The sequence below is a fragment of the Pteropus alecto genome, unplaced genomic scaffold (assembly GCF_000325575.1).
Source record: "Pteropus alecto unplaced genomic scaffold, ASM32557v1 scaffold156, whole genome shotgun sequence".
NCBI lineage: Eukaryota > Metazoa > Chordata > Mammalia > Chiroptera > Pteropodidae > Pteropus > Pteropus alecto.
In genome coordinates, this window is record NW_006437746.1 from 5280063 (window position 1) to 5298929 (window position 18867).

The window sequence follows — 18867 nt, forward strand, 5'->3', positions numbered from 1 at the left end:
TGAACGAAGTACTGATTTATGCAACATGGACTTTGTTGAACTTTGAAAACATTATGCTAAGTGAAAGAAGTCAGATGCAGAAATCCACATATTGTATGACTTCTTTATAAAATGTCCAGAACAGGCAAATCCACAGAGAGAAAGCAGACTGGAGGCTATCAGGGCTGAAGAGAGGAAGGAATGACGAGTGACTTGGTACGGAACTAACTTTGGGGTGATGAAAATGTTCTGGAATTAAAGTGATGGCCGACACTGAGAATGTATTAGAAGCCACTGTACATAGATTATATACCTTTCAGTGGTTAAAACAGAGAATTTTGTTACATGAATTTTACTTCAATTTAAAAATAATAAAAAACAATGATCTTAAACCTACCCAGCAACAAATAAATTAAAATAACAACTAATGTCCTTTCGGCATTCTGATATCTATAGGCTTAAAACCTAGATCTAAAAACTGGCACCAGATACTTCACAACTGTGATTATTATTAACAATTATGAGGCAATTATTTTAGTTCTAGCTACCATAAAAGAAAGAGATAAGAGAAAAAAATCACATACTAATTAATCTAAAGAGCCAAGTTTATACCGATCACTCTATTCACCACTGGTGCAAGCAAACCCCGTCGGCAAGCTCACAGAACACATTCCGATTACCATCGTCCCTGGGTACAGTAGCGACTCACCAAGCTTTTCTGGCTCGTCAGGCCCCGTGCCTGCAATGCAGCTGCTCTCCAGGCCAAAGGTGGGGTCCACTTTCCCAGAGGCTCGAGCTGCTTCTTGCACCTTCTTGACGTGAGCCTCAACCAATTCCAGTGGCACCTCCTCCCGGACCCGAGAAAACTCCTCTGTTCAAGCACAAAAATGGAACAGTGGCCTGGTTTTACACAAATGTTGCTTCCATTTAAACCACGAGTGAATTCAACACAGCCTTAGGGTCCTGCACTTCGTGACCTTTCAGGGGACGCAGTCCTCTCTATCCCAGCGAAACAACAGGGCCAGACGAGATGATCGTGTGTAGTAATGAAATTCTATGACTACGTCTTCACCTTACATGTCACAGTATCTCATATATAAATAAAAGAGATTTTTAAATTTCTATCAGTAACGATCAAAACTACTGCCCGTATTTTATCTAACTCTGCTTGGCGAGACTGATAATAAAGAATAAAACGACCAGAGAGCCAAGAACGAGTTTTGTGGTATGATAAAGTTCTAATTATAATCAGATATATAATCCGAGAATGTTAAATGACTTCTTTTGCCTGTTCTATCAGATTTCAAATGAATCACAAAATATATCATAAAAACTGTTCTGCCCCTCCAATTCTTAAAAATGCTCTTAATTTTAAAACTATTACATTTTAGGAGCTTCAGTTTAAAATGTTTTAACACTTTTAAATATAACATAGTATCTTTAAGGGGCTATATCTGATTTTTTATTTAAATAACTGAAATGAATGTAACAGTTGATAACATTTAAATATGCAATAACATTAACACAAAAGAAAGGATTAAACCATTATCTGAAATTGAGATAGCGAGATGGCTTAGGAGAGTCCTACCCAAAGCCGCTTTTGCCGCAGCAGATGCCACACGAGGGTCCACCACAGATGCCAAAAAGGCAACGGTGCTCATGACTGGGTTTCCTGACTGACTAAAGGGGACAGGCTGGTAGGCCAGGGGCCCAAGGGAAGCATCTGAATTCTCAAGGTATGGGTCCTCGATGGGAAGCCTCAAAAAGTGGAGGATGCATTCATCCTGAGTGCGACTTCCAACATGTTCTGACACTTTGTTCCAATCATCCTTGTACATCTCTAGGGCCTACGACAGAAAAAAAACAGAAGCTTTAATGTCAGATAACAAGAAAATAATATGCAATGACATCGGAAGCGTATAACTTGATGGGTTTCTTAAAAAAATAATGAAAATGATCGTATTCGACATAAGAAAATAAGCAGAGCTGATTGTTTTCCTTATTATATTAAATTATTGTTCAGGCAAGAAAATAAATAAAAGGTATGCACCTTGTAAGGGAAGAACTGTCTTTTATTAATACACACGAATGTTTATACAGAAAATCCTAAGGAATCTACCAAAAAGGTACTAAAACAAAAGTTTTGCAAGGTCACAGGATAGAAGGGAAGGGAACAAAAAAAGTCAATTTTATTACTATATATACCAGCAATAACAAATTTTAAGTTGGGGAAAATAAAAATATTTAAATAGCACAAAAACGAAATACTTAGGAATAAAAATAAAGACCATGTACGATCAACACGCTGGAGAAAACAAAAGAGCAAGGGATAGGGAAACCAGAAACATATACCATGGTGCTAAGAAAAATCAAGAATTAACTGGGTAAAAAGAAATCTATTCAGTAGCTTATCAAAAAGCTTGGAGTTTGAATAGGATTGTGTGGATGCTAGTTCAATTTGGAGAGAATTGACATCTTAACAGATGTCCAGAAGAATCCAAAATATCTGGGATGCTGCCTGTGGTATACATATCTAATAAAATGGTGTGTTATTTTTGGAAATAAACCTTAATGAGCTATTCCAGATTTATCTATTTATTAGAGAGAAACTGGCTATGTTTTTAGTTATAAATTCATTAAAACTTTTCATCTTACTTCACATTAAGCCATTAATTACTGATAAATAAACTACATAAACAGAAGGTGTTAGCGGTAAACGGTGCTGCTGGGAAGCCTTTTATTCCTCTTTGTGTAAGCGTGGACACCACCTGCTGAATCAACTACATGTTTAAAAGAGAAATCAACCACTGGACAGGTTCCACCTGCAGGACAGAAAATGCGCTATTGTGTAAAGATACTGTGGCTTTCTTGGCTCTGTCCAGGGTAAACAGAAGCCCAGCCACTGTGACCTCACTCTGTATTTACTATCCACTCATCTCAGATGTAGAGGAGAAAATCCTGAGCATCATGCCAGCAAGAATAAGAACTGATGCGAGACTGTTGTTCCAGCTGGCACTGCACAACAAAATTTCTCCCCAGAACCCCAAGATTCTAAAACAGCAATACAAAAGCATATTACATTCCCTCACGAATACCGAGAACTTTTAAAAGAACATCCATGGCAGATATGACTAGACAAAACAGTCCTCAAATAAAAAGCAGCTCAGAAAAGAAGCTCTCTGTACATCTCTGATACTTGATGGGCTGATGAGAATAAATTAAAATAATAGGAAAGACTCACAAAGAAGAAATTGTTTTGAATTTTGAGAGAGAGGAAGGAAGGGAGGAAGAATGAGAAGAGAGAACAAGTAGAAGAGAAGTGTAAAAAAGAGTTAATACATCACTAAAACTTAAGGAACCACAATTGTTGGAACAACTCAAAAAACCAAGTTAAAGCAATACAGAACCGCGAAACATCCCCAGTCCCAGTGTATCTCAGAGCGTGGTCCGGACACCCATGGGGCGCCAGAGTCTCTCAGGGGGACTGAGAGATCCAAACCGTTCATATCAGTACTGGGACTTTTAGCCTTTTTCATTATTCTGACATTGCGAAAGCAACGGTGCGTGAACCACTGGCCCCTTATTGCGAATCAAGGCGGTGGCATCAGAATGTCTTAGGAGTCACTTTTTCTTCACTGCCACATGCTGGCAAAAACAAAATAAGCCAACTTTACTTAAACGGTTCCTTAATAAAATAGTAAAAACTATTAATTTTGTTGAATCTAAACATCTGAGTCCCTATGTTTTTATATCTGGTGCAATGAAATGGCACCAAAGAGAACTAAGTATCAACCATCAAAGCATGATGGCTGTCTAAAGGAAAAGCATTTGTGGGATCATTTGAGTTTCAAGCTCAACTAGCCATTATTTTCATCGAATACCATGGTTTCATAGACACAGATATCTCAATCAAGGATTCTCAAAAAATGTCACTTCAAGGAAAACTGGTAGTTTTGTTGCTGATGATTAAAGGAAAATTAGAATTCTGAGAAATATATAACTGCCATAAAAGCCTGTCTTATTACTTAAAAGATACTCTCTCATGAGACGAGACTGGTAGTAATATTATCAAGAGATTTTAAAAATATCGTATAAGGAACTGTACCAATAATCAGAAGATCTGCGCAATTCAGTAAACTAATATTTTCTAACTTAGCAATACAAGATGTTGCGCAATCACACGTGGATAAAAGATCAAGTGCAAGAGAGACCAACGGATTCCTTTAAATAACCTTTAAGAAACTACGAGGGGTCACGTTTTATTATAGTATCAGAGAATATCCGTAATTATCTGCAAAGGCCACTAAGATACTCTTGCTGTTTCCAACAACATATTCAGCTTTTAATGTACTTCAAGGTAAAACAACATATTTTATGGAAAAGCAAATATGAAAATTCAGTTTTATTTTATTAAGTCAAACATCATAGATTTGCCAAAATGTATAATGCACACTTGCACTAATCTTTTTTCAAAAGCTATTTTTCATAAAAATGGGTTTTTTCTTTTTAAATCAATTAAATAGCTTTGTTTTAATTTTTAATACAAGAAATACTGACAAACACATAAATGAAAACTCTTTGGAGCCCTCCATATAATTTTTGAGAGTATAAGTGCATCGGGAGACCAAAAAGTTTGAGAACTGCTGACCAGCTCTAATCTTCTAGTTGATGTCTGATTTGCATATTTTCCACACGATATACAAGTATGGATGAGATGGAATGCTCCAGTGAAAAGGAATCTCTTACTCCATAAACTCACTACTCCAATGTTATCGTTATAAATAGTTATAAATAGTGCAGATGCTGTCAGTAAGTTACCAGCAGCAGTCATCAACTTCTTCCAGGTTGACCCCTCCACTGAAACTAGAAAGCCAGGTAAATCTTTTCCCAGCCCTGCATGCAGTAAGACATCGTTGCGAGACCCATTTTGATCAATGAGATAGAAGAGAAAAACTGATGGGGGCTTTTCCTTCCAAGAGCCCAAGAAGAAAAGTCTCCAGAAATGCCTTTCCCAGCATTCTTCTAGTCTTGAATGAGGTTGAGAAGCCTGGAACAGGCCTTCCTGTGACCAGAAGATAACCCAGAACATGGACAGCTAAGAGAATGGAACTAAACGACTGAACACCTAGGGACATGCTGATATAACCGAGTAGTGGAAAAAATATTGAAATTGCCAATCTGAAGAAATCCAACTGAACAAAAAAACCGATGTCCTTTTGGTTTAATCTACCTCTAGTCAGATTTTCTTTTCCTTTTAGGGAACAGTATTCCTAGCGGAGTTAAAAATAAGCTTCCTCATTCGGTTCTAATTTAGCTCCCACAGGCATATTCTAACCACGAATACTAAGTAGTGTCATGTAGTCTTTATCTTACCCAAACGACTGCTGTTCTGTGACTAAAGACAAATGGTCCCTCTTCAGAAATAATCGATAAAGATGGAACCCAATGTTCTCTATTTCCTACCCTTCGGAAGAGAAATAATTGCTAAAGTCTACCTGTCCAAGAATTTGGAAGAATCTCCAAAGATAAGAAAAAATCCAAATAAACACTCAAACAAGCTGACAGAGATATCTTATCACTGGTTTACCAGTCTTCTGCTTTCATAAACAATCGTGCTTTCAATGGAAGATAAATGTTTTTCAGTGTCAGATATCTTCAGCTAATCTCGGGACTCCTTGGAAATATGGAGGTTGGACATTCAAATGTATACGAGGACTCAGAAACTAATCTACAGTGAACAGGGGGCTAAGCTAAGAAAAACTGGAACTGAAGACATGCTCTACTTCAAAAGAACATCTACTATTCAAGGTCAGCCAATTACTGCTATGTGGGGAATGAGGTCCCAGAATTGCCAGATCTTCCAATTTTTAAGGAAAACTTAGACATCTAAACTAGTTTGGTAAAGCTCCAATATTTAATGTTGGCAACGGATTTAAAACAAACGAAGACCATCCTGGGCCAAAATAACACATACCCAGGTTTGGTCCCCACTACTGACAGACAGCATGTCATCTCTAGTGTGATATTTAAATAACGACCCAAGAAAATTCTTATTAAAATTCATTACATGGATCAAAAATTTTCAGGATAAATTCTAAAGGCATATTTAAAATGCCAGTCACAGACACTCGGCCCCCATCTCATGTGTGGACAGAGGGACTCCACCATCAATGCGCTCACCTCCAGCAGCAGAAGCGTCTCCTGTTCGGTCCATTCTCGTCCAGCGCTAGCACCTTTACTCTAAAGAAACCAATCAGAAGTCAGTTATTTCATTCCTAGAGGCTGAATACGGAGCTCGGCGGGATTCCTTTCTAAGTTCAGGGGGCTGCTTTATGCAAACCACCAAAATAAGTCCTTGAGTAATAGGAAGAGATCATTTAAAGAACCTAAGCTTCCAAAAGAAAGGCCGGCCTATTTCAAAGATTTTTTGTCGTCTATCGAAAACTCAAACTATTTAGACATTTTTCTATTATTTTGATATTCAAAAATACCTTTTGAAGCTACAAAGGCACAGTATTTTAATGCATACCATGAAGCAGTTATGATATCATAACCATAATGCAAATATTTGGTATAACTTGAAAGTAATGCTTTTTCCAAGATGCAAGAACACGCCAGAGGATTCTCAGTTCCAATTGCAACAGTTCATGGTACCTCATTTTTAACATCTCTTGATTAAAATATTCTCCAAGTGACTCCCTAAGCCCCAGATCACCCTTTCCATGAGAATCCCTTAAAACTTAACAATTCATGTGAGCATTGGGGGTATAAGAAAACCAAGTCTCTATTATATAAAAATTAGTCATCTGATTCATAATTCTTGATCTACAGACTCTGCTCCATTCATAGACTTAGAGAGGACTATGTGGTATACCTGACATTCTTCACCTGTAGATGTCACTAATCTGAAATATACATTCTAACATATTGTGCCTTCTCTGAAAACTATTTCGGGAGAATACAATTTAATAAATGAAAAAAATTCTACGGTCCATGATTTTCTTGTTTCTGTCTATAAAGTTTCTCAATTTATTTTAATTAGCCTGCTATGAACTTGAGGTAAAGGGTATGAGATTGTATTATGATTTGCTAGTTCTCCATGGCATTTGATCCATACCATTCTGAAATAGTCACACACACACACAAGAATACTAAAAATATTATTCTTTTAACTAGAGAATAAAAAGTGGACTCTAAGCATTACAGAAATTAAGTCCTAAAGTACTGCTTTGTGAGGAAGAAAAGATACAAGTAGCTGTAACTCAAAATATATTGCTTACGTTCCTTGAGGATTACTTTAAGATAACCAAAGGTTCATCTTTTAATGAACCAGCATCAGAAGTGACCATCGACCAGATGTGGAGTCTCGAGAGGAACAAAACTCATTAACATTTCATCTAAATTCTGAGGAAGCCAAATCTGAACACAGGGAAGATTTGTACAACCCAGGCATGGATGCTGTTTACTGGGTAGGTCCTCGGCAACCATTTCGCCACTTCTTAGCCTCAACGTACAGGAAGGATTTTCTCCATTCCTATTGGCTTAAGTCACTATTCCTCCCCCTGATCAAAACTGGCTCACAGAATAGCGCATAATCGAATCAGGGCCCATGAAACGTTTGCTGTGGTTTTTGCATGGTTTTAGAAATTTTTTCTTTTGCATTTATTGAGGTACAACATTTGCACAATAAAAGACACAAATCTTAAGTATAGAGTTTGATACGATTTTGCTTATACACCCGTGTAACGACCACTCAAATCAACATCCAAAAGGCTCCCTTCTCCTTTAAATAAACCCCCCAAAATGATCACCGTAAAGAGTAAAGAGTCTATATTCCTTTCTGTCTAACTATACCTTTACCCTTTGCCATGATCCTTTTCCTTCCTGGAGTCATGTGCTTCCATCTGGGATCATTACCCTTCATCCTGAAAAACTTCCTTTGGTTTTCTTACAGTGTGTAATTAAATGAGAAATGAGAGTGTATGCTAGTGATAACTTCTCATCTTTTTAATGTCTGTCTGCAAAGGTCTTTATTGCAATCTCAATCTAGAAGGATATTTCTACGAGCTACAGAATACCAGAGTGACAGTTTTTGTTTCACCATTTGAAAATATTACATTGTCCTCTGGCTTCTATCATTTCTGTCGAAAAGCAATATATCAGTTTTATTATTGTTCCTTTGAATTTAATGTGTCCTTCTCCAATCCCACTCCTACCCCCTCCCCCTCCTTGGCTGCTTTTAAGATGTTAGCTTTTTAGACAGCTTTAAGCATGATGTGCCTGGGTGTGGCTGTCCCTGTACCTAAATTTGGATCTGTTCAGTCTCTCTCGATATTGTGAGTGAGCATCTTTATTAGTTGTGGAAAATTCTTAGCCACTACATCTTCAAATATCACTCTGCTCCACTTTTTTCTCTTCTTATAGGTCTCTAATAATAAATAAGAGTTCTTTTCACCGTATCTCATGTGTCTCTTGCACTCTGTTCTCTGTCTCACCTTCCCCGCCCTCATTTCTTTTTCTCTTGGTCCTTCAGTTCCAAAGTCCCCTAACCTGACTGAGTGCACTAACCCTGTCTTCTGCTGTATCCAGCCTGCTACTAAACTCATCTAATGATTTAATTTCAAGTATGGTTTTCGATTATACAATATTCATTTGATTCTTTTTATATATTCCAATTCGCTGTTGAAATTTTTCATTCCCTCTATTTCCTTTAACATATTAATCAGTGTTATTTTTAAATAACTACCTTCTAACCATGTAGAAAAAACGGTAAAATAAGTGACTGTTGTTTTATAAAATGTCATCGGATTAATTAGAAAGCTCGCCTCCTTACAGTATAGAAAGTAAATTAAGTTTCTTCTGGAAAATGATGCTTCTTAGAAGAAGGTCAGAGAAGACATGCTGGACTGCAGTCCATGTGTGTCTAGGAACAAAATTCTTACCTTTGCTAAGGTTTTCTTGGAGTAAATGTCAGTACGGAGACCAAAGTTCTGCAAATCAATTGGTTTTTCCTTGTTCTTTTCAGGAAAATTTAACATCTGCTGAGCAGCAGGGACCTAGGAGCCAGATGAACGATAAATAGCTGTATTAACCTCTACAAAGTCTGGGGATGGAAGTTTTTTAAAAACTGTTTAATGTTGGTACTTAAACCACTCCTGGTAGAAATTCTACCAAAAAAAAAAACACCCACACTTTCACCTACACTTCTGACAAAATTTCAACATACAAGAAACATTTTTTTGAACTCTTCTATGTACAGAGAAAGCAGGCAACAAATTTTCTAAAATATGATATTCCATTTCACCACGGAGGGCAATTTGTAGTCTGGATTCATATTATTCCAACTTAATGCTATAGGAATGTGACTGACATAATAAACCTTTCAAAAGAACATGTGTGAACGTTCACTTTCCAAATGTTAGGAAGAAAAATTTTAAACAATTTAGCAGATTTAAAGAATCTGCTTATTTATTAGTGTCTTTGATGACAGAAGTGATAAAGGGAATCATGAGTATGAAAGAAAATCTGTAACACATGATAGGATAAGACATAGTCCTGGGATTCACGGGAGAATACTATCTTAAACATTAAGTAGTCTTACGGTCAAACATTTACGACAGATGAAAAGAAAACCTATCAGGTAAGAAATAGCACTATTATACGATGATGATAATTCCTGAATGCGAATGCTAAAAGTAAGAGCATATTACCATCCAGACCTAAAGAAAAGGCACTGATTTACCTGAGGTGATCGAAGATGTAGAGGCACAAGCCCAGAGGGGGTATCAGCCAAAACATTGAAATGAGGAGTAGGAGGAGGCCCCATGGCCATGGGTCGACTTTCTGGATCCACTTGGTAATTAACAAGCCCCCATTGCTCTAAAAAGGCATGAACCCTAAAGAATAAAGCTCCAAAGGTTAAAATCTGGAGAATATACCTCATCTCCTTTATAACCATTATCACGTCTCATTAAAAAAAACAAAAGACAAGTAAACATGTTCTCTGTAGGCTATGAACCAACGCAAATAAACAATTTTGACTTGTTGCATAAGGAACAATTTCTACAAACTTAAAATAATGTTGATAATATAGCACTCCATGACCTAATATAAAGCCTACTTATTTCAATCACAAAAATGAAAGCACAAACGCTCATTTAGGTCCATGGTGAAAGTAATCACACAGAGACGAAATTCCCAAAAGGAGAGTCACCTTTCCTCACATAGATTTAGGGCACAGAGCTTATCCACTCCCCATCCCAATCCGCTCTCCATCCCTGGTCATTTTATAATTTGACAATAAAAGATTATAAAACTTTAAAAAGAGGAAAAAATGCTAAGGTATTACAAATATTCAACCCTTAAATGAAAGACGTAAGATTACAGTATTTTTATTAATCAAGAAAACATCCAGCTTAATCAATTAAACAATAGACAGCTGTGTATCAGGAACCACCTGCCGTGACATGTCTGGGGAGTCGGACACTTTACCTCATCACAGCGCACACATCTCCAGTCAAATTCCTCCGACAAGCAGTGCTGGTTAAATATTCTTGAGGGTTTAGGCGATATGTGTCAATCATAAAATTTCGATATGCCAAGTATCTAAAAAGCAATGACAACATTCACAAGGTGGACGACATCCTTTCAGAAACAATAACTCATAGAGCCAAAAGTCTGCATAGTCCTCACAACCAAATACAATAAAGACAACATTCCAACAAATAACAGTGAAACTGTATTGTGTATTTACAGTCATGCGTGTAAAAGCAACTATTTACTAATATATATAAATGATAAGGAAATATAGAAATTTGATGAAGGTAATGTGTGTAACACAAACCTAAACTGATCACAGAGATGGATACTCGCCCACAGATGTGCAAAATGCCCAGGCATTTAGGCTGACTCCTTAACGATGGTCGGCCTTCTGTATCCGCGGATTCCCAGCCGCAGATAAAAATACTGTTTTAGATCCACAGTTGGTTGAATCTATGGATGTGAAACCCATGGATACAAAGGGCCAACTCTACGGGGGTTCGGCACTGTCCAGGGTTTCAGGCCCCTAGGGGTCTGGGGATGTATTCCCTGCTGCTAAGGGGGGAATATTGTTATTTATCTAACACTTTCTGCGTGCCAGGCAGAGTTCTGAGCACTTTCCATGCAGTAACTCATTTAACCCTCATAATCTCTCTATGAAGCAGGGTCTATTATCAGCGCACTTACAAAAGAGGAGAATGAAGCACGGAAGGATTACAGAATTTTCCTAGCCCACAAGGCTGGTTAAGTCTAGCTGGTAAGCTAGACTTCAGCCAAAAGTATGCGCTCTTAAGCTACGCTGCCTCTCATTTCTATACATCTCATTTCTTCCTTCAGCCACAGGTGGATCTGACTCTGACATGGCTATATACCTTCTGGCTGGCAACGAGTAGAAGCCATGAGGCCAAACTCAAGAAGTAAACAAGAACATATAAAAAAGAAAAATAGATTGGGGGTCAGGTCAGAGCAGATTCCACAATGTATCCAACATTTCTGCCACAAAATACTTAAAACAAGAGTGTTACGAAGATAGAGACCTAGCAGAAGTTCTCGCCACAAAAGTAAAACACAGTCTGGCGCCGTGAGGTTAGCTACGGCAGAGCAGAAAAGGCATACTGCTCCGAAGGGTCGTGTCAGCAGAGGTGGATGACACAGATGGAAAGGGGCGTTCACAAAGTTAACCAGGCTGAAGCACTAAACTGTGCTGTTGAACAGAAGACTCCCACGGCCATATCTGTTTACTTATAAATGCTGACAATGAGTAAATTAGCTGGAAGAATCTACCGTGTCTGAATAGATGGAAACACTATTAGAGAAACCAACAGGGTGTCTTACGCCAAATCTTTGATTCTGGTTCCAAATGACTCCTTACAGCTCTGGCATGGAAAGGCTGCATTTGTTTTTGACATCTAAACTTAGAATCTCAAACTATCTTGGATAATATACCACCAGAATATATTTATTATTCAATTATCTCTATAATGCCACGTGTTTTACATAAGAAATTATCCTTCCCTAACAATTTAAACACGAGACATCTATTTGTGTAGTCACACGTATATAATACACAACAGATTAACACTATGAAGATAATACACAAAAAGATATTTAAAGCATGACAGGTGTGGATTTATTTTAGGGGCAAGGGTTTCCAGAAGTGTGTATTTAAGGGTCACCAGGCAAAGGCAAAAATACTCTTGACAAACTTCTTCCTTTCAATAGAAGCTTTTCTATTTCCAATGAAAAGCACGATACTTTATGCAATTAAGATCAATTCATATGCAGCTATATCACATTTAGCATTCTTTTAATTCACCAGGAAAATAAGATAAAGATTCCATTTTCTCCTAGATCATAACACATAAATATCTATAGTCAATAATACATATATGTACATACAAGATGAAAACTTAGGAAAAAACCTGAACTCATTTTAGGAAATTCCTGTTACTGAATTCAGTCTTTAGATACAAGAGCTGACATGTACTGTAGTTCGAGGTCAAGGAAGAAAAAACTTTGAAACAATGTCCTTTGAAGCAAGGAATTGTGTGCGGCAGACATAGGAACACTGTTCTGAACAGAATAAGATATTTGCAAACTTCCATGTATTAGCAGAGATTAACCTAGAAGTATGCTTTAAGAACCCCCTGCCAAACGCATGCAAACAAACAAGTTTTCTAAATGCTGGCGCCACGGAAGTACCAACGGTATCAGGCTAACATCGTCACATCTCACTCACATCTCTGGAGTCTTGGACTTATTCTTTCCATTGAAAAACTCAGGAAGAGCACGCCGTTCAATCACATGAATACTGAAAAGAAAAGAAAAAGAGGACTGGGAATACTCTTTGAAAAATAAAAATCTTAAAATCTGGGCTAAGCTTAATTTCCAAAAAACTGATAAATCCAAAAACTGAGCACTACATGCAAAGTTTTGCACAAGTTCCTGTGTATTAAAAGCATAAAATAAAAATAAGGAAAGCTTTCTCCTTCTTACCCTCAATATAGTTTTTCTATTCCTATAACTCAAAAATTCTATTAACACATTGAAAGCTAATGATTTTATTATGTTGTTGTCATAATACACTGTGACTAGATGATGAGCCACAAGACAGGAAGAATTCTTTGGAAACTGGCCGACAATAATCATAGTAGTTGGCAGAGCAACAAACTGGTAAATGAGTGACCGACCAGCCAGAAGACAACAGGATTTACAATAATCAGTTTCTCAATCTCTTAACATCGGTGCACCTTTTTGTTCAGCCCTCAGAAACTTTGTGGTGCATTAAATTTTTAAAATTATTTCAGTGATTTACTGCTTTTAAAAAGATCACTGACCTAATCTCTAACATTTAGATAAAAGCATAGATAATTTTAAAAATGTTATGGGTGATATGCAGTGTAGAGATCATTTAAAATTATCAGGCCTCACACACAATACAAATAAACCAACTGTAAATCTAGCACTAAGGTTCTGACACTAATACTAATTAATGTTTTTCCTCATGACATATTTTAGTTTTTCAGTGGCTTTCCAGATAAGCAACACATACTGGCTGAATGGGAAAGAGCAAACCAATAACCTGTGAATGTAACTAAAAACATTCCCTCTTTCGTTATTTGGAAACATTTAAGTTGTTTGAACTGGATCTCACTGCCAAATACTATAAATGCAATAAATTACCTGCAAAATTCTAGAAAGATAATTTCTATGATGAATTAATGCTATACAGATATATGTATAATGACTTTCCAAGTTTTACTTTAATAAGAATAGCTGTAAGAAATTAATTATCTAGTTTTAATATACTTCTCATTGTTTTAACTGTTATAGGTTTGGAGAAGCCGACAAAAAAATTTCTATATGCACCAAGAGCAAAACACACAAGAACATTTAATCACTTCCCTCGCACCCCGCAACCTCTACATCTGAAGTGCTAGCAGCTGATGCCTTAGGTTCTGAGAATGAGTCAAGCAGTGGAAGAAGTGGGGTGTCCGGAATCATGAAACTGGAGTTCTTTCCATTATCAACTCTGCAACTGTGGAACACTTCGACTGAAGCAGCAGTTACGTCACCCGTAAAAGAGGGACATAGGTAATAATACCTCCACCATCCATCTAAATGCACGCTGTGTGACATGCAAACGCTATCGTGCAAACGCAAGTGTTTCTGTATACAATACAGTGTTATGACTTTCCCCTATCTTAATTTTAGAGGAAAAGAATGCTAGGTTCTCAAGTGTATCCTAAGGCATGTACTTACAAATAAGACTAAGACACTACCATATTTAAAAACAATTTAACACAATAATCAATGCAATAAAGAATGCCCTTCAAAAAAGTGCTATACACTTAACTCTGCTCCGGCTTCTACTTACTCAAAACATTTATGAACAGCATTCAGAGATGGTTTTAAAGGTATACGGCAGTCTCAATATTAGAGCCAAATCTTGTAGTTTTGAACAAAAACAAGGTATAGCTCAAGTGTACCACCCACCCTATTCCTTTAAGTTGGCTTCTAAAGACTTCTAGATTATATATATGTATATGTATATCTATTTTAAATAACATCTACCTTAAAGAATGATAACGTAATAATCATTATTAAGTGCAAGCAAAATACCCAAATGAGACCACGGGAGTCTGTGTAAGGGCATCACCGCAGTAAGTAGACAACCTTCTAATTAAAGGTCCTTAAAGAAGCTCATCTCTATTTGGAGGGGTAAGTTCTGGTACATGTATTTTAAAATTACGAAGCAATCAAATAAAAAAATCAGCCTGATAAAAAATTGCCACATCTGAGTAATCAAGAAATAAAATATCTAGGACTCCAGCTATTTCCACCACGCTCCAATGATGCCACAATGGCTGGTTATGGTAAACAGTGGGGAGAATGCTTAGGAGGTCTGTTTTCTTGAACTTTTTTACATACCAGGGTTTGTACATGAAAAGCCTCCTAATGTTAAAATAGCTCCTATTAAAATGAAGCTATTATTATTTCCCATTACTGGGCAGTGAGATGAATTTTTCTTTATGTATTTCTTTAATGTTTTAAAATCATATAATAAACATTGATATTTTATAATCATTAAATACTCAAGCATTTGCTTGTCTGAATTATAACTGATTCCAAATGACTTTGGTTCAAGCTTACAAAATGTTACAACCCTAAGTTACAACACAATCTATTTTCCATCCTGAAATTCTTTTAAAGAACACATTCTAAAGTTAAAATAAAATCACTTTCTATCTTTCTTCATCCAATGTGACAGTGATTATTGATGTGAGGACTTGGGCAGAATGGCAAAGCACGATTTCAAAAAATGTTTTCCCACTTCTAAGTACCAAGTTAACAGATGTCAGCGACCCACTCACCAGTTATAATCAAACCACGACGCATAGCTAGGAATAATAATGTGATTGGTTTGCTCTGTGACATTATCTTCACCAGGGTCAACGGACCGACTCTGATCACCTTTGCCGGGATCCTCATCTTCCTACAGAAAAGAAGCCAAAGTTCAGAAGAGAGAACTATAGAGATAACAGCTCTCAAACTTCTGATATTACACCACAGAAAATGAACCAAGTTGATCTAATATCAGGGACTAGAAAAACAAATTTCAAGTAAAAACAGCCTTACACAGTTTTTAAGGTATCTTCTCAAGATGTCCAGATGACATAGATTTATTCCTCCCTTTTACAAATGAGGAAATCAACAGAGAAGGTAAATGTCTCATAAAATTAAACAGTAAGTTAATTAAACAAAGGCCGTTTCTACACTGAGGAATTCAGATTCATAGTCCAGAACTTTTTTCACAATAGCTTGCTTTGTACTGTTCAGTTTTACCTAATCCTAAAATCAAATTTAAATTACTAGTTTTTAAGTTATTTGTAAGGTGACTCAAAAATACTCATAAGGCATAATAAGAAGGTTTCCCCTATCCCAAAGATTGACAGCTAAGTGTCTGATAACAGCTACATGTGCATGACCTCATTTACTCCTGACAATACTAACTGCGGGTACTACTTATCATCTCCACTGGTGGACGAGAAAATGATGCACAAAGCTTAAATTATAAATGAGATATAACTCCAGGTAGTCCAACTATAGGGCCTATACTCTCAATCACTTCCCCTACTAAAAATTACCTCTGATGGATATTAGAATATAAATTATGAAGGTTTTACAAATGATTCTATGTAAAAACCTGGTATTGCTAATAAAGTAATTTCAAAATCATCGCTTCCTCGGGTACGGCACCTGGGAAGATGGAAACTTCCTTTTGATAAAATTCTGGGGGTCGGGGTGGCTCCATAGTGTAGTGGTTAGCACATCTACTTTACATGCAGAAGGTCCTGGGTTCACATCTCAGACCACTGGGTTCATGTCTCAGACAATACCCTGGGTGCATCAGGCCCCGGGTGCACCAGGCTCCCCAAGTGCGCCGGGAGTGCCAAGGCCCTGGGTGCACACCTCGAGCGTGTGGGAGGGAACACCTTGTCTTCAGAGATCCAGTTCTTAAGGGGAAACGACAATATCCATAGGCCAGGGGTGGAAGTAGGGGAGCAGGGGGGATTAAAGAAGGGAAAAAAAATTCTGGGCGTCAAGAAACAAATTATTTTGGAGTATGTTAAAAAAGAATTTAAAAATCCTAAGGACCATAAAATAGACTATTTCTAAGGACACTTCTGATTCAGTATTCCTAGTGCCCAAAACATAAAACCCTGGACAGTTATTCCTGCGCCAGGCCTAACTAAACGATTCACATTACCTTTCCTCCTGTTGTGACTGTCTCTTCATCCTGCTCATCTGTAAAATGAAAACACACCATTTATTTAAAAAATTGGTAAATGTTGTTTGGATTACCTGGAAACTTTAAGGTTTAAGTAACTGACACTGAACAGAGAACAGGAAATACCATATTAAAGCAAATTCACCTCAAACAATTCAGTAAATTAGAATTGTATGTAGAAGCACAGAGGTGAGTAGAAATGCAAAGCATAAATAATTAAAAATTTCCAACGACAGAGAATTTATAATTAATTACCGCTTGGGCTGCTATCTTAGTCATGCTCTTGCTTAATAGGTAACGGGCCTAAGGAGGGGCTCTTGCCTCCCGAGGTTTGCTGAAACAAAGTAATGACATTCTAGATCCCCAAGGAAGTGAGTAAAGGATGAGAAGGAAGGAAAAGAGGTTATAATCACACCCTACAGACAAAGTCCTGGTAAGAGCATTAATAACTTCTAAAGATAGGGAACTCCAGAACCTGAATGCTGGCTGGCCTTGCAGAACAACAGAAGCCAACCCACATGTAATTTAACGTGGGCAGCTGATTTTCACGGCGAAAAGTAAAAGTGCCATGGTGAAAAGGGTACGAGATTCTGGTGCAAATAATTCATTACATTCCTGTAACTTAAAAAATCATTATGATGATGTTGACAGTGACTAAGGCGGTGTGCAGTTCAAAGAGAACATGGAAAGGTCATTTTTTAACTAATTCATTTAACAAATATTCCAAGAATCTATTATTTAAAAAGTACTAAACAAGCTGTTTAGACTGAGGGTCGGGAACCGCTTGCCCACAGGCCAAATCTGGCCCACTGCCTGTTTCTGTATGGAACCTGGGAATTTTGACTCTCAGCGTGTTTCCTAGTCAACAGTTATCTGACAAGGATGGTTCACTCCACTTAGACTGTGCAAACAATGTGGCTTCTGAAGAACTCTTGCTTTACTTCCGGAAGCCTGGAATTTTGGCATGTACTTGGCGGAGGGTATCCTACATAATCAGGACACTGGTCGCAGACTCTCTAATGGGCTTTCCTGGGCAGAAACAGCGCATGTATGTTCCTGCATTTTTATTGCTGCAGGAAGAGTATACTCTGTGTGACTCCCCGTATGAGGAAGAGAGCATAAAAATAACTGCACCCGCCCTGTCTGCGGCATCTTCCCTTATGATCTGCTTGCACTTCCTAAGCAGTTGTTATATGTTAGCCATGAGTACAACCATAATGCTGAATCCCATCCAGGAGTCCTTCCAGAGACTCTCCAAACCTGGAGGTTTGGGGACTCTCATTGCACCTGCAAGTAACAAATGGTTTTTACATTTTTAAAATGGTTTTTAAAGAATTAATAGAATAATATCATGACACATAAAAATGAACTGAAATTTAAATTTCAGTGTCCATAAATGAAAGTTTTATTGGAATAAGCCATGATCGTTTGTTTACATATTATCCATGACAACATTTTTAGCAAAGTTGATTATTTTTCACAGAGAACATTAGGACCAAAAGACCTAAAATATATATCTGGCTCTTCAGGAAAGGTCTGCCTACCTGTACTTCAGAGATATAAACAGATGAGTAATATTATAACAGGTAGTAAGGCTACCATTCAAACAGCTGACTAATTTTATAGGGTGCCTACTACGTGCCAATCATTGTCCAAATGCGAAGGACACAATAATAAACAAGAAAAAGTCCCTGTCTTTATGGAGCTTACATTCTAGTCAGCAATGGCAGAGAATGGAAGAGAAAATAAACAAAAAAATCAGATACTGAAACCGCGATATAGAAAATGAAAGCAAAGTACTATATTGTGGAGAGGGATTGATTATGTGGCAGATCCTTCAGAGAAAACAGGAAAGCCTCCCTGAAAGGGGGGCATTTAGTTGAAACAAGAAAAGAGAAGGATGAAGTGAGCATTCCACACAGAGGAAGCAGCCAGATCGAAGGGATGGACTTGAGGACTTCGCAACATTGGAAGACGGGGTGACGAGGGCAGGGCCGGGCCGGGCCGGGCCGCGGCACCACAGTCAGGCTCTGCCGTTTGACAACTGTACGCCTGGA

At 37.5% G+C, this 18867-nt stretch overlaps 1 protein-coding gene across 1 annotated transcript in view; it reads right to left on the reverse strand.

Moving 5' to 3' along the window:
- Positions 1-18867, reverse strand: part of SMARCC1 (SWI/SNF related, matrix associated, actin dependent regulator of chromatin subfamily c member 1) — a 126387-nt gene that overhangs the window by 53833 nt on the left and 53687 nt on the right. Inside the window, exons 13-21 of the mRNA XM_006914879.3 lie at positions 16790-16827; positions 15393-15514; positions 12758-12829; positions 10471-10584; positions 9722-9875; positions 8922-9035; positions 6160-6219; positions 1568-1826; positions 689-850 (exon numbers count right to left, since the gene is read on the reverse strand). Coding sequence (XP_006914941.2) covers positions 689-850; positions 1568-1826; positions 6160-6219; positions 8922-9035; positions 9722-9875; positions 10471-10584; positions 12758-12829; positions 15393-15514; positions 16790-16827 — 1095 coding nt within the window. The remainder of the gene's footprint in view (positions 1-688; positions 851-1567; positions 1827-6159; positions 6220-8921; positions 9036-9721; positions 9876-10470; positions 10585-12757; positions 12830-15392; positions 15515-16789; positions 16828-18867) is intronic.